General features: G+C 54.6%; 1 protein-coding gene across 1 annotated transcript; it reads left to right on the forward strand.

Moving 5' to 3' along the window:
* The first annotated feature begins 561 nt into the window (after positions 1–561).
* On the forward strand, positions 562–15,177 carry LOC111145870 (pentatricopeptide repeat domain 1). The gene is made up of 8 exons (XM_022501148.1): positions 562–1,483; positions 4,275–4,415; positions 5,648–5,866; positions 8,125–8,226; positions 10,138–10,845; positions 11,981–12,097; positions 12,742–12,924; positions 14,619–15,177. Exons 1-8 carry the CDS (start codon positions 980–982, stop codon positions 14,799–14,801), a joined length of 2,157 nt encoding a protein of 718 aa, XP_022356856.1. The 5' UTR covers positions 562–979; the 3' UTR covers positions 14,802–15,177.
* The last annotated feature ends 43 nt before the right edge of the window (positions 15,178–15,220 follow it).

The raw sequence follows: 15,220 nt of genomic DNA on the forward strand, positions 1-15,220 counted from the left end.
ATTATCATTTCGATATGTTGAAAGATTATTTTGTTTTTTGTTTGTTTTGTTTTTTTTAAAGGTTTTATTTATTTATTTGACACAGAGACATCACAAGTAGGCAGAGAGGCAGACAGAGGGAGAGGGGGATGTGGGGCTTGATCCCAGGATCCTGAGATCGTGACCTGAGCCGAAGGCAGAGGCTTAACCCACTGAGCCACCCAGGTGCCCCAAGATTATTGTGTTTAATCTACCTTCTTTTTTGGTATGAAATCTTCGAAATCTGGTGTGTGATTTTTACAAAAAGCCTATCTTCATTTAGACTAGACACATTTTAGGTGTTCAGTAGTCGCATGTGGCCAGTAGTTAGTGTATTAACAGCACAATTCTAGCCCGTTTATCCACAAATTTTGCAGAAAAGCCATGCTTGAGTTAACTTCCCTGTACAGAGGCCCAGAATGGTTTTTTTTTTTTAGTAACATATTAAAATAGCTACAATTTTTTAAATACCTGTTAAATGGGAAGTACTAAAAACATCTCATTTGATCTTTATAACCTTGTGGTGAGGTTGGTGGGTTCGTCCTCATCCTGCAGCTGAAGAAATCTAGGCACAGGAAGGTCAAGGAATGGGCCTAGTCACACGGCTCTGGCCAGGAGTCAAACTCAGCTCTAACTTCAGTGCCCGGTCTCCTAGATCATAGCTTGAGAATACCACTAGCTTTCATCTGTTGAGTGGTTTACTTGCCAACACCGTGCCACACTCTGTATTGGAGGCCTCATTCGATCATTGCTACAGTGCTGTGTGGGTATTAGGTCTAGGTAACCCCAGTTCACAGGGCAGGAGACTGACCGTAGTGGCGAGTGCCCAGGGACTCACGGATGGTTCTTTGGCAAAAATGAAATCTGAACCTAGGCATTTCTAGCCTCAGCACTCGGGCTTGTGACCACTTCTCTGTCTTCTTTCTGCCTTTCGGGACTACAGACCCCAGTAGTTTTCATTATGTTTCTGACCTGTGCCAGGCCCTGGAGGAGAAAGCCAGAGATGGACCTTGCGAAGTTGGCCCGGCTCTTCTCTGGACTCCGCCCTGTAGGACTGTCTGCCTTCCAGCACCTTAACCCTCTCAGAGCCACATGCACAGGAGGCAGGGAGGGGCCTGCATGGCTGAGGGCTGCGGGGCTGACTCGACCCTGCAGCAGCTCCCCCTTGCAGCTGCCCCTTGGCCTGGGGAACGGGAAGAACACAAGCAGCCTCAGCTCTGACCTGAGCCAGCCTGACCCCGTGGCCTCTCAGGAGGAAGAGGAAGAGAGCTTTGGGACCCTCTCCAACAAGTACTCCTCGAGGAAAATGTTCCAAAAATCAACAGCCCAGTTGTATAACCTACGGCTCAGGGAACAGAGTGCTGAAGACGAGGAAACGGAGCTGGAGCCAGAGATATGGCGGGGCCGGAGAAACACGCCTTACTGGTACTTCTTCCAGTGCAAACGCCTGATCAGAGAAGGGAAGGTGAGGGAACCTTGGGATTCCTGGTTCGACTTCCCTGGTAGCCCAGTATTTCGGAGGGTCTGCCTTACCTTCCTGATCTCTAAGTATTTGGATGCTCAGGGCTCTTCTGTCTTCATTCACCCCGGGTGCTACGCCAGGCGATCCACCAGCCACCTGACATTTGGGGTTCCCGCTCCTTGTTGCAGTTCTCATGTTAGTACCTTCAGCCCAGCCTTCCTGGTCTGTATATCTAGCTACCTCACCAGCTCCCTTACACTCACCCATACGGGCCTGAAAGTTCAGTTCCCAGCCTTGTTTTCCCTGCACTGTCTTCTTCTCACTAAATGGCGATCCCATCATTCCATCTACTCAGGCCAGAAGCCTTCAGGCCATCCCTAACTCTTCTCTTTCTCTCACCAGTGGGAGCTTCAAAATGTTGCCAGTCCTCACACTTCTTGCAGTGCTACCCCTGGAAGCCCAGGCCTCACTTTATCCTCACCCCCTCAGCTATCATAGTTGCCACTGGGCTCCCTGCTGTCCTTACCCCCTCCTCCCAAGAATGTGCGAAGCACAGAGCCACGCTGTTAAAGCAAATTATGTTACTCTTCCAGGACTCTTCTTCTTCTTTTTTTTTTTTTTTTTAAGATTTTATTTATTTATTTGACAGCAAATAGGCAGAGAGGGAGGGAGAGGGGGAAGCAGGCTTCCCGCTGAGCAGAGAGCCCCATGCAGGTCTCGATCCCAGGACCCTGAGATCATGACCTGAGCCGAAGGCAGAGGCTTAACCCGCTGAGCTACCCAGGCGCCCCCCTTCCAGGACTCTTAATGTGTTCGATGACACTGCTGTTCACTTACCTAGGTGTTGATAACGACATCGCATCTGTGTTCAAAAATCTCTTAGAGGTGTGTGTTGAAGATCTGGGGAATGAATGATGTAATGTCTGGAAATGTGCTTTAAAAAATTAATATTCAGGGTGCCTGAGGGGCTCAGTCAGTGAAGTGTCTGACTCTTGATCTTAGCTCAGGTCTTGATGTCAGGGTTGTGAGTTCGAGCCCCACGTTGGGCTCTAATTTTGGTGTGGAGCCTGGTTAAAAATAAGAAAATTCAGTTTGGAGCAGGAGTACAAGGTATGAATGAACAAGATTGGCCAGATTTTTTTTTTTTTTTTTTTTTTTTAGTTTATTTATTTATTTGACAGAAAGAGAGAGAACACAGGCAGGGGGAGCTGCAAAGGGACTGGGAGAAGCAGGCTGTCCGCAGGGATCCTGACGCGGGGCTTGATCCCAGGACCTTAGGATCATGACCCGAGCTGAAGACAGATGCTTAACCAACTGAGCCACCCAAGCACCCCATGGTCACATGTTAATAACCATTGTAGTTATACTATTTTCTTTACTTTTGTGTACATTTGAACCATTCCATAGTTAAAAGTTGAGAAATAAAGAGAAGCCAAAGCCCTCACAATAGCTTATGAAGCCTGCAGGGTCTCCTTTTATCTCTCCTACCTCTTTACTCTTAACTCCCCTTCCCTCACGGTGCTACAGCCATCCCGGCCTCCTCTCTGCTCCTCCAACTCCCAGGCACACTCCTGCCTCAGGACCTTTGCACTGGCTGTTTTCATAGACAGTGTTGTTCCTTCCCTCACCTCCTTCAGATTGTTGTTCTGTCACCTTCTGGGTGAAGCCCTGCTTGGCTGTCACATCTAAAACTGAATCTCACATCCCCTTCTTTTGGCACTTCTTCCTTTGTTGTTTTAAAACCTAACACCAGGGTGCCTGGGTGGCTCGGTTGGGCAACTGCCTTTGGCTTATGTCATGAGTCCTCTGAGTCCCAGGATTGAGCCCCGTATCAGGCTCCTGGCGCTGCGGGAGTCTGCTTCTCCCTCTGAACTTCTCCCCTCTCATTTTCTCTCTCTCTCTTTTTCAAATAAATAAATGAAATCTTCAAAAACAAAAAACCTAACACCATTTGACACAGTATTTTTTTTTTTTGTCTTAGTTTTCTCACTTGGCGTCTGTCTTTCCACACTAGAAGATGTATCCCACAAAGGAGCTCCCTCTTGTTCACAGCTGTATCCCTAGCAAATAGACCTTGCAGGATTCAGTCATTACTGGTTAAACCACTGGATGAAAAAAAAAAATTAACTTGTGAAGGGGTGAACCGAGGATTTAAAGGGGATGGTATAAGGAGTAGGGATGGGGTAGAGATGACTGTGGGCCAAAGGGATTTGCAGCCAGTGGAAGCTGGTCCCTTGGGGCTGCTGTCTTGTGCCACTGCAGGAGTCTGTTGCTATGAATGGCTCCCCTGCGATCGTGCAGCACAGTAGCCCTGAGTGTGCTCACCAACCTTTGCAGAATGCGGTCTCCCATTCCCGCTTAGAACCAGAGGGCTGGCACTACGGATGGGGTCAACCAGGAAGCAAGGGCAGGACAGATCCCAGGATTTGCAGAATTAACATTTTCTGAGGACTTACTGAGAGCCAGGCCCTGGCTCTACTGTAGGCCCACAGAGAGGCAAAGACATGGATGGCGCTGCTTTCAAGGAGTTCATCATCTGGCTGGAGGGAAGGCAGCCATGGCGGTGGGGCCAAGAGCCTTCATAGGTGGTGGAAGTTTAGTGGGCTTTTCTTCTTGGCCACCACGAAGCTCCCTTGCTGCAGAGCACAGGGACCAAGAGGCTGGTGGCAGAAGGCCAGGGTGGCTGTGTGGCTCCTGGGCGGGCCCAGGAGGGTCCCTCAGTCTCAGTCTCGCTCCCTCTGCTGAGGGTCTCAGAGGCTGCCCTGAGCCTCCTCCCATGTTCCCTTCCTCCCAGCTGGCCGAGGCCCTGGACCTGTTTGAGCAGCAGATGCTGAAGGAGGAGCGACTCCAGCCCCTCGAGTGCAACTACACGGTGCTGATCGGGGGCTGCGGGCGGGCCGGATACCTGAAGAAGGCCTTCCGGCTCTACAATGATGTAAGTGGGGGGGCCCCAGGGCCGGAAGGGGGAGCTTCCTTCCTGGGTTCATCCTTCATCCCAGCAAGACTTCTTGTCATTTGCGATGGATGTCCTCGAGGCTGGATCGTCTCTGGCTAGAAGCAAGGGGGAGGAATTGTTATAAATGATAAACTGACGTATCCTCTAACAGACCTCATGAAACGCCATGGTGGAGAGCGGCAGGGGGTTTTCCTTGACCAGCAGAAAAGCGTTCAGGTGCTAAGTGAGGGGCGGCTGGTGCCAGGGGGCGTTTCCCGTGGTTCTCAGTTCACGGTGTGGTCGCAGCGTTTCTGCACATTCCGGAGCATCCTTAAGTGACTTGCTACCTGTCACCTCAGAGGTGAGAGTCACCTTGACTTAAGTGACTTGCTACCTCTCACCTCAGAGAAGCACAGTTCCCTCTTTCTTAAGTTATTCTCTATCAATCTGTTGCTTTTTTTTTTTTTTTCAATAAACTTTTTATTTTGGAGCAATTTCAGATTTATACCAAAGCTGCAAAGTCAGTAAAGAAAGTTTTCAAATACCCGTCCCTCAGCTGATCCCCATATTAGCACTTGGCTTTACTGGGAGCTTTCAGACTCCAGCTTCCTCGGTCACCCGGAGGGTTTGAGAAGCAGAGCGGGAGCCTCACCCTGTGGTTTGTCACTCTGCAGGGCCGGGGGACACAGGGTGTCCTGAGATGTGCTGCAGTGACATGCTCCTGGCCACTGCTGGTCTGGGGGCCACTCTCTCAGCTGACCCTTGCAACAGCCTTTCAGGGTGTCGGTATCATCTGCATTTTCCCAACAAGGAGCTAATTAGCCCGTGACCCCTCAGTTAGTAAAGTCTGGAGCTGGGGTTGGATGGTCTCCTCCTGCCTTTTCCCAGACCAGATCCACTGTTTGGGTCTTAAGAGTCGGGGTGACCTGGGAGCATCAGGAGGATCCTGCTAAAACCCTCTCCGGCCTGCAGTGGGCTGGTGGCCGTGTTGAGGATGACTCTTTGTTTGGTGTGTCTGGATGCAGTGTCCGTTTTCAGAGGCCCTCAGGCCAAGTCAGGGTCTGGGAGAAGGAGGCTCCGACGCACCACTCAGCCCCACCTTAGCACTGGCCCTGCTAGTGGGCCTGTTTAATGCAGGAGCCGGGTCCTCTCTAGCTTTCCCTCCGTTCGGCTGTCACCTGTATGTGCAGCTGACCCCAGAGCCGCCTCCAGGTGTCTTCCCATCTCCACAGATGAAAAAGCGGGACCTGGAGCCCTCAGATGCCACCTATACAGCCCTGTTCAACGTCTGCGCCGAGTCCCCCTGGAAGGACTCTGCTCTGCAGAGCGCCCTGAAGCTCCGGCAGCAGCTGCAGGCCCGAAACTTCCAGCTCAACTTGAAAACGTACCATGCGCTGCTGAAGATGGCTGCCATGTGTGCAGACCTCAGGATGTGCCTTGATGTGTTCAAGGTGAGGGTGCCCCATGGGGGGCCGGTCTCACGCGGCGGATGTGAGGCTGTGGCTCTCTGTGTCCCTCACGGGAGGTTTCAGAGGCTGATAAGGAGTCGGGCTCGGGTTCAGCAATGCTCAGAGGCCTCAGTCTGACAGATAAAGAGGCCCTGCCCCTAGGATGGCAGTGGGTTGTGTGTGCTGTGGACTTGTTATGTGGGATTCCTTGGTGCCACAGTGAGGGGCGGGGCTTCATAGTGCCTCAAGGCCTCCTGCTCAGTGAGAGCAGTGGGAACAAAAATCCTTGGATTTCCAGGAGGTGCCAGGTTTGAGGGAAGCAGGGGAGGGGGACATGGGAGTGCCGAGCAGGGGCCTGGCTGTGTCAGGGCTTTGGCCTTTGAGGGCCCTTTGGCCCAAAGCCTCTTTTTTTCTTTTCTTTCTTTCTTTTTTTTTTTTTTAAGTTTTTTTTTTTTTTTTTTAACAGAGAGAGAGAGACACAAAGCACAAGCAGGCAGAATGGCAGGCAGAGGGAGAGGGAGAAGCAGGCTCCCCACTGAGCCGGGAGCCTGATGCGGGGCTTGATCCCAGGACCCTGGGATCATCACCCGAGCTGAAGGAAACCACTTAACCGACTGAGCCACCCAGGCACCCCTCTTTTCTTTTTCTTTTTGTAAAACTGCGCTCCGTGTTGGAGCTTGGAGCTCATTCGGGGCTTGAACTCTTAACTCTGAGATCAAGACCTGAGCTGAGATCAGGACCAGATGAGCCACGCATATGCCCCCTGTGGCTTCTTTTATCGTCCAGCTGTAAGGAGTGTTTTTATTCCCAGTTTCAGAGGAGACAGTGAGGCGGTTTAAGTAGGGAGGAGCATGAGCGGGCTGGTGGTTCTGCCCTCTCAGGGTGGGGAGGGAGACAAACATGAGGTGACACCTACAGGAAGGCTCTAGGTCCCCACGACCAAACCTCAGGAGAACCTTGGCACACCCTTGGCAGCTTTGTCTTCCCTCAGGCCCATGGGCACACTTGCTCTCTGGTCTTAGGTTCTGTCTTGCTTTTTCCACTGCTGACTGACATATTTCCTCACTGCACGTAGTGAGGTCCCCCCTCCTGGCAGGAGAGACGACCTGATGAGCTGTCCAGGCACTGCGTGGTGCACAGCAGCCTTTGACCAGACCCTGGTTTGGCTGCCTTGAGCTGGCAGGAGAGGCAGGATCATGGGGTCTCAAGCCCGGAGAGTTCCTTGAGAGAGACAGATCCCTCCAAAGGGTGCCATGTGAGAGGCAGGTGGTTGAAGCTTCCAGAAGAGGGCAGTGTGGTTGATAGGCCTCTGACCTGTCCAGAGATGCCACTGATATTTTATGCAGGTCACTCCGGCTGGTGGGGGAGAGGAACCACTTAAGAGACAGCTGTGATTGTCCAGGAGGAGGGAGGACGAACTAAAACCTCACTGAGAGGGGCGCCTGGGGGGGGCTCCATCAGTTAAGTGTCTGCCTTCAGCTCAGGTCATGATCCTGGGGTCCTGGGATGGAGCCCCACGTAGGGCTCCCTGCTCAGCAGGGAGCCTGCTTCTCCCTCTCCCAGTCCCCCTGCTTCTATTCTGTCTCTCGCTCTGTCTCTGTCAAATAAATAAACAAAATCTTAAAACAACAACAGCAACAAAACCACTAAGGTGGCAGGGTTGGCGACAGAGGTGGGGACGGGAGAGTGGCAGTGGTGGGGTAGTGTGGGAGGAGCCACGCTCACAAGACAGAGGAAGAGAGGAAGAACAGCAGAAGAACGTTTCAAGAAGGCCATGGCCAACCCTGACAGGTCTGAGGGAGGCCAGGGGTAGCAAGTACCTCGAGCACGTGCTGTGGACAGACACCACAGTCTGTTGTGGGGCTTTCCAGACACCCTCTGAGGTAGGTCATGCCCATGACAGATGGGCTGAGACCAGGGAGCTCCCTGCCTTGCCCACACTCACAGGTGTGCAAAGCTGGGACTTGAAGCCAGCTCTTTGTGGTCCCAGTGTCTCGGGCACAGGGCTTAAAAGTGGCTGCTGGCATGGTCTTTGCAGAGGGGCTACCCAGAAGTGATGTATCAGCCAGGAAGAGCAGCCTGGAAGGAGAGGGGCAGGGAATGCAGGCAGAGTTGGATGGGTCTGCTCAGGAGCTGGTTTCCAGCCACTCTAGAGCCAGATTCAGGTCTCGCCTGCCCCAGGACTGTCTGCCCTGAATCAGACCTATCGGGCCCTGGGCTCTGCCACAGGTTCTCACGGTAGCCTCCACTCCCTCCTCCAGGAGATCGTCCAGAAAGGACATGCAGTCACAGAGGAGACCTTCAGTTACCTGCTCATGGGCTGCATCCAGGACAAGAAGACAGGTTTCCGATATGCCCTGCAGGTCTGTCCCTCCCAGCTCTGCCTTCCTGCCCCTCCTGCTGCCCCCCTTCCCCTGTGCACCCGTGTCGGGCGCAAATGATGATCACATGGGCATTTGGGCACCTGTGGCTGCCCCATGCTGGGTGGATTTATGTTGGCAATATTTTGGCCTTTGCAAAGCACACTGCTGCCCACCGTTCTCCAGATGGCAGGGGGAGGAGGCCCTCGGAGGCGGCATGGCTGCCTCCAAGTGAGGGCACAGCCCACGCTCTTGCCTTCGCCAAGTGGCCTTCTGGGCAGCTAGCTCAGATTATCAAAGCTTACCATCTTATCCAGAGTGGTTGTTGGTCCCTCCTCCCATGGGCTGCCACTCACCATCTCTGCACGTGGGACCCAGGGGTCTGCATGTAGTCCTGGGAGGTTCTCCCGGACATGAGTTGAGACACGCAGCTCTGATTCCACCTCAGATCCCCAGAGAGAACCTTCCCCTCCCCCAGTCCTGTGGGGTGGCGGTATTAGCAACGGTACCATAGGTGGGAAGGACCCAGAGCTCACCTAGGGCCCTCCATCTTAAAGTGGGTCCCACAGACTGGCAGCATCAGCCTCACCTGGGGGCTTGTCAGAAAAGCAGGGTCTCAGCCCCACCTTGGTCCTGCTGTGTCCGGATTGGCATTTCAGCAAGACCCCCAGGTGGTTAACCCACGTGGAGGCTGAGCCCCAGTGATCTGGGACAGCCCTGGACGGATGCTTTCCTGTCTTCTGGAAGCAGTAGCTTTCTAGTGAAAATCAGCCAAGATCTAGATCTCTGTTCTAGAGCTGTTCTAGTTAGAAACAGTCTGTAATGCTGATAGCTGGTTTGTGTCGTGCACTTACTCAGCTGCTCAAGCTAGGCAGCATCAGCCGTGTTTCACAGACAAGGGAAGTGAGGGTCACAGAGGTTAAGTAGCTGCCCTAAGGTCCACAGTTATTAAGGAGAGCTGGGATTTGAACCGAGGTCCGTCTGACTCCTAGAGCCCGAATCCCTGCTAAGCCTCAGTTCTGTCCGTGTTTTCCTGTGAAGGTGCCTGCTGAGATCCTTGCCCTCCTTAAGACTCTGTCTGATGCTCAGTGGACCTTTTGCAGGCTGTACCCACATGGGCCTGACCAGCCCCTGCCTTGTCTGCACACTTAGCCCTGACGAGGACAGGAAGTCGGATGTGAAGTCTTGTCCCCCTGAATGTGGCTGCCCTTTGAGCCCACAGACAAAGAATCCAGGGTGACTAGTGACCCCTGTGTCGCATCTCCTGACATCTTAGCAATGGCGTGGTCTGGGTGTCAGAGGGACATAGATGGGGTCAGAGCTGTCCTTTGTGGAGTGTATACTATGCTAGGCACCATGCTGTGGGGTGAAAATGATTTCATCTCAATAGGAGACGGGGCTGCTCGGGCATCCAGTTTGGGATGCGCTCTTCCTCGCTGAGCTCCCTTCTGCTGTGCCTGCCCTGTGCTTTCATCCTTCCCAGAGGCTGCATGAGGCAGAGCCCATAGTGGGAGCTCAGAAAGTGCTGCTGAATCCGGTTCTTGAGTCAGCCTAGACTCTTCCAGAACCTAGCCTCTGTGATCATCCCTCCCCAGAGAAGTGCAGAGGTGGGCAGAGACCCAGGGAGAGTCTGTTCCCAGTACAGGGGCCCTGGGAGAGGGCAGAGAGATGAAAGTGGGAGAACAGTTTAGGGGTGAGCTAGAGAGGAAAGGAGTAGCACCCCCATGAGATCTCCCAGGGAGTCCTCAGGTCCTTAGGATTCCTAGTTCTCTGGAGCCTGGCGTTGGGATTGATGCTGTCCAGCTTCTCCCGGTGCCCCTTGCACTTGCTGAGCAGTGGTTGACTCTCTCTGTCTGCTGTGCTGAAGGCTCTTCTGAGAAGGGTCTCAGAGCCAAGCTTGCCTCTCTCCGGCAGGTATGGAGGCAGATGCTGAGTCTGGGGCTCCAGCCGAGTCAGCACGGCTACAACCTACTCCTGGGGGCAGCTCGAGACTGCGGCTTGGGGGACCCGGAGGTGGCCTCAGCACTGCTCCTGAGGCCCAGGGAGGAGACCGTCATGCTCCAGCCCCTGGCACGTGGGTTTCGGGCAAGGAGGAGAGCCCGGGCCCGGGTGAACGATGGTGTGTCAGTCAGGCTGCATGTGGAGGCCTTGGAGAGGCAGCTGTTTCTGGAATCTTCTCAGGTGCTTGAGAGCCTGCCAGAGCCTCTCGAAGCCAGAGTCCCCAGCAAGGCCCAGCCTGAGGTGGAAATGAACACAGAGCCCGACCACAAGGTGGCCCTCATTTCCTTGGCCCCAGAACCTTCTCCCTGCAGGCTGGAGGCTAACCTCCTGACCTTGGGACCAGTCTCCCCAGCTGTGGTCTCCTTTGGGACTGTGACCACCCCAGCTGACAGGCTGGCCTTGATGGGGGGCCTAGAGGGCTTCTTGGGCAAGATGGAAGAGCATGGGCTCCGACCCAACATCAAAACCCTCACGCTGCTGGCTGAGGTGGTGGCACCTGGGAGTCCCTCAGAGTCCTCACTGCTGAACATCCTGGACACGTACCAGGTGGAAGCCGACGTGACGTTCTTCAACACCCTGATGAGGAAGAAGAGCAAGTCTGGTGATCTGGAGGGGGCAAAGGTGAGGGGCTGGGAGGTAGGCACCAGGTGCAAGGCTGGGGCCCCTCCTTCTCCTTCCCTCCTCAGACTTTCTGACTGCAGGACCTGGTTGCCCTGCAGGGGGCGTCACCCCTTCCTGGGGTAGGTGAGCTGACTGACCAAAGCCTCCATTCTGGGCCTGGACTTGGGCAGAGCTGAGAATGGAGGGGTGAAGCGGCCGGCTGCGCTGCCTGTCCTCCCCGAGGAGCTCACAGATGGCAGACCCCAGACATCCTCACACCGCCTGAGGAGCACAAAGCATGCAGGGGCCGTGGGACCTGTGGCCTAAGAGCCTGGTGGCTCAGGAGTGTCCCCACCCTTCAGTCACACTCCCCAACACACAGACACACACACACACACTCTGATACAGCCCTCTGTGTTAGATGCCCATTTGAAGAGCTTCCCATCCGTTCCTCACTCCACTGACCACGCCACAAGGCTCTGCGAGTACAAGGCTACCCCCATTCCACAGATGGGGCACCGGAGCCCTCATGCGGTTTTGTCCATGTGTCTGTGTGATGGCTTTTTGGTCAGAGCATTGAGCTGGGCTCCTGTGGGCATCAAAGGTGACAGGGACACAGCCTCTTTCTTCAGGGCCTCAGTGGAGAGCACGCCTTCCTCTAGACTAGCTGAGCACAACAGAGCCCCTCCCTGAGCCAGCCAGGCCACGAGGGCATCTTCTTCCTCACCCCCAAGCCCCCACAGCCTCAGCTTTACGTCCTACGCTGTTGTTGGCATTGCCTCCCACCCTGGACTGTGGGGCCAGGGGCCTGGGAGACCACTGGTGCTCAGTTGACGTTGAAGGGCCGAGTGCTGGATGGACAGCCAGCAGGGAAGCAGAGAGACTTGGGAATATGAAGGGCCTCGGGGCAGGGGGTTGGCATGGTGGAGATGGTTCGGAAGGCAGGGTGTCCTCGCAGAGCGGCTAAATTCTGGGGAGCTGCGTACTTGCAAGCCAGGCCGAGACCCTCATCCAGTGTGGTCCCGGAGGGAGTGGTGAGGCCTCTGAGCAGAACTGTGCCCCCGAGGTCTCCAGCCAGCCACGGCCTTCAACTGAGAAGACTCCTGCCAGGCTTGGTGGGTCACAGCTTCCAGGGATGCCGTCTCTGTCCCCACAGGCACTGCTGCCACTCCTGGCAAAGAGGGGCATTGTCCCTAACCTGCAGACCTTCTGCAACTTGGCCATCGGGTGCCACAGGCCAAGGGATGGTCTGCAGCTGCTTGCAGACATGAAGGTGAGTGGGTCCAGGCCTGGGGGGACCCATGGGGCTAACTAGGGGTGCTCAAGGAGAAAGCTGGGCCCTCCTGAACCCCCAGACCTCTGCACCCAACAGCCCAAACAGTGTGCATGGGGGCAGGGAGTGTGGGGTCATTCTAGCTTCAAGTGTAGAAAGGTCACTGGCCCAAGTGGAGAGAAAGTAGACTCTGGTAAGTTGCTTCAGGATCTGGCGTTGAAAACAGGGTGTTAGAGTCTTGAAGGTGGTTGCAGTGGGGAGAGGTGGTGGGGAGGAACAGGTTTTGGCCCCGACTCTGGAGGGGTGGGAGGCATGACTAGAGCAGGGGTGCTACAGCATTCTGGGAGCAGGGATTACAGTAAACCCACAGGCAAGAGCCGAGGAGGTGGTCTTCTGCATGTGCTTTACTGCCTGGGTCTGCTGATCTCTGAGCAAGTTCTTCAGGCCAGGGAAGATAGGGTCCCTGGGGCCGGGTGGGATGGACCTACAGTGCAGGGCACGTGTACTTTCCTTTTGGAGTGGGGTGTACTCTTGGCCTGGTGGCTGGTCTGCAGAGCAGGCCTGAATGGCCCGACGCACCCAGAGGGCTGCTTTGTCCCAGTGGCTGCCATTAGCTCACTAATCGTATGTCTGTGCTATTGCAGAAATCCCAGATGACCCCCAACACCCACATCTACAGCACCCTCATCAACGCGGCCCTCAAGAAACTGGACTACACCTATCTCATTGACATCTTGAAGGACATGAGGCAGAACAGGGTCCCTGTGAATGAGGTGGTCATCCGCCAGCTGGAGTTTGCCGCCCAGTACCCGCCCTCCTTTGATCGGGTGTGTGTGCCAACCTCTCACTCGCCTGTCTTCTCTTTAACTGCCCTGCCTCCCCCTGCTCCCCCCGCCCCAGGTCTGGCCTCTGGGAGCTGGAACTCCCTTGCTTTAAACTGTCAGTGCCTTCCCTTAGGAGAAATCCCAAATTCCTTAAACCACAGCCCATGAGTCCCTGTGGCCCACTCCATCTCTTTTCACTCTTCCTGGATTCACTGTCAGTCCCACTGGCCTTCCGTCATTTCTGTATGACACAGTCTCTTCTGCCTTGGGGTTTTTGTATTCCCTCTGCCTTGAGTAGGCTGCCCGCTTCCTGTAACTGGCACCTCACCCTGTCGGTCTCAGCTTGGATGGCTCGTTCTCAGGGATGCCCTGCTGCTCCCTCCTGCCCCTCACATCCAGCGCTGTTCCTTTTCGCTGTGTTTCACAGCCAGTAATTACACCTGCACAGGTGACTGTCACCTTCACAGAACCCATAAGCCCCTGGAGCTGGAGACTGACCGCCTTGCTCGCCTGGCTCCCCGGTACCTGCCCATTGACTGGTGCCCCGTATAGACCATTGTTCGTCCAGTGAATGGGGATGGCAGCCAGGCCGTGATAGAGTCTGCTTTGTAACGGCCACTTCTCTCCCTGTTGTGCTGAGGATCGCAGGCTGGGGGGGGTTCGGATGTAGGGGCCATGGGAGTCCCCCATGCTGAGTGCCCCCAGGGCAGCTGTGGCCTGGAGGAACACCATCCCAGTGGGGAGGGAGGGAGAGGAGCACGGACACACCAGGTATGGTGTCAGGGACAACTGTGCAGGTGCAACGCATGAGGGCCATTTTGGGGGCTCAGTCAGAATCTGGGAGACAGCAGCAGAGCGTACGCCAGGCAGAGGGCATAACTGGGCATCTGAACATCTAGCGGTTAGTCTTGCCTTACTGGTTCTTCAGGGGTCTTCGTGTGTTCTGGATTCTCATGTTTTGTTCCATGTTGCAAGTATCTTCCGGTTAGTGGACCTGTCCCCACTCCGTGGTGCATTGTTCTGACGGCATCGTTTCAGGTTCAGTCCAGATACCAGCCTACCGCAGGCCTAAAGCTTACTGGATTTAGATCACACTCCTATTCCCTTAGGACGGGGACTTATTTCTGTCTGTCCCTGTCGAGTTTTTGTTTTATGTACTTTCAGGCTGGGTTAGATACATACAACTTCTGGAATTCTTAAATCTTTTGAATCTAGTTGTTTGTCCACGTGGGCTGTTTTTATCTTCAATATATTTTTGGCTTTTTTTATTTCTATGCATTTCTTTACCAGCTTTCTTTTAGCATCTGCCGAACCTCTCGTTTCCTCTGTTTCTTCCCCCCTTCTCGAGACCACTGCAGCAGTGCTGAGAGGACACAGGGGAGGCGCTTAGGCTGCGGAGGCAGTGTTAGCACCCAGCGATTCTAGCTTGGGGGGCCAGGGGGCCATCCCTGGGTGTAGCACAGCAGCACTGACTTCAAGGGATGGTTAGCAGATGGGAATGTGGTCTGCCCCACAGCAGCTGTTTCTTGACAGTAGGTGACTTGAGTATCCATAGTTTTCCTGCCCTCCCCCCTTAACCACCTAGAAATGAGAACAGCTTTCCTGAGACCGGAGCTGGCTGCCTTGGTTTGGGATGAGCCGTAGGTAGCATGCAGTGACTAAAGTCTCCTCTGAACCCCATGCTTTTCCATTTATAGTACAAAGGGAAAAACACCTACTTGGAGAAGATTGATGGCTTCCGAGCTTATTATAAGCAGTGGCTGAAAGTGATGCCGGCAGAGGAAACCCCCCACCCGTGGCAGAAGTTCCGAACCAAGCACCAGGGGGACCAAGACCCCATCACAGAAGTCCATGTGGACGGAGGCCATGGAGGCAGGTGATGGGAGGTGCTGGGCCTCCATCAGAGCTGGGGCGAAGGGCGTGTCGTTTACAGGGCCCCGTGGGAGCCCCAGGAGCCTCTCCACATCAGGCCTGTGCATGTACTCGTGTGGCCTCAAGCCTGAGGAAGGGTCTAGCGTGGAGTGAGCGCGGCAGCGTTTTGCAGGCATTGGTATGAGGACACACGCTGGGCCCAGGGTGCCTGACAAGTTCATGGCAGGTCCGAGAGCAGCATGGCCCACCTTAACAGACCATCTCCGGTCACCCTCATCTGGGAGGTGGCTGTCCCTGCAGTGATGAGGAACGTGAACTTGCTCACAGTCACACAGCATCTAAAAGGTAGAGTCAGGATGGAGGCCCAAGGGGACCAGTTTCTAGGGCCTGGTGCTCGTGCACTGGGGTCCACAGACTGCTGGCTCTC

This window comes from Enhydra lutris, unplaced genomic scaffold (assembly GCF_002288905.1).
Source record: "Enhydra lutris kenyoni isolate GAN:26980312 unplaced genomic scaffold, ASM228890v2 scaffoldscaffold13, whole genome shotgun sequence".
NCBI lineage: Eukaryota > Metazoa > Chordata > Mammalia > Carnivora > Mustelidae > Enhydra > Enhydra lutris.

Bases quoted from the DNA above. Each gene is read 5' to 3' on its own strand.
- LOC111145870 (XM_022501148.1), top strand. From the start codon at position 980: ATGTTTCTGACCTGTGCCAGGCCCTGGAGGAGAAAGCCAGAGATGGAC. The intron at 5,867-8,124 runs GTGAGGGTGCCC...TCCCTCCTCCAG, and splicing joins TGTGCCTTGATGTGTTCAAG to GAGATCGTCCAGAAAGGACA. The intron at 10,846-11,980 runs GTGAGGGGCTGG...CTGTCCCCACAG, and splicing joins GTGATCTGGAGGGGGCAAAG to GCACTGCTGCCACTCCTGGC.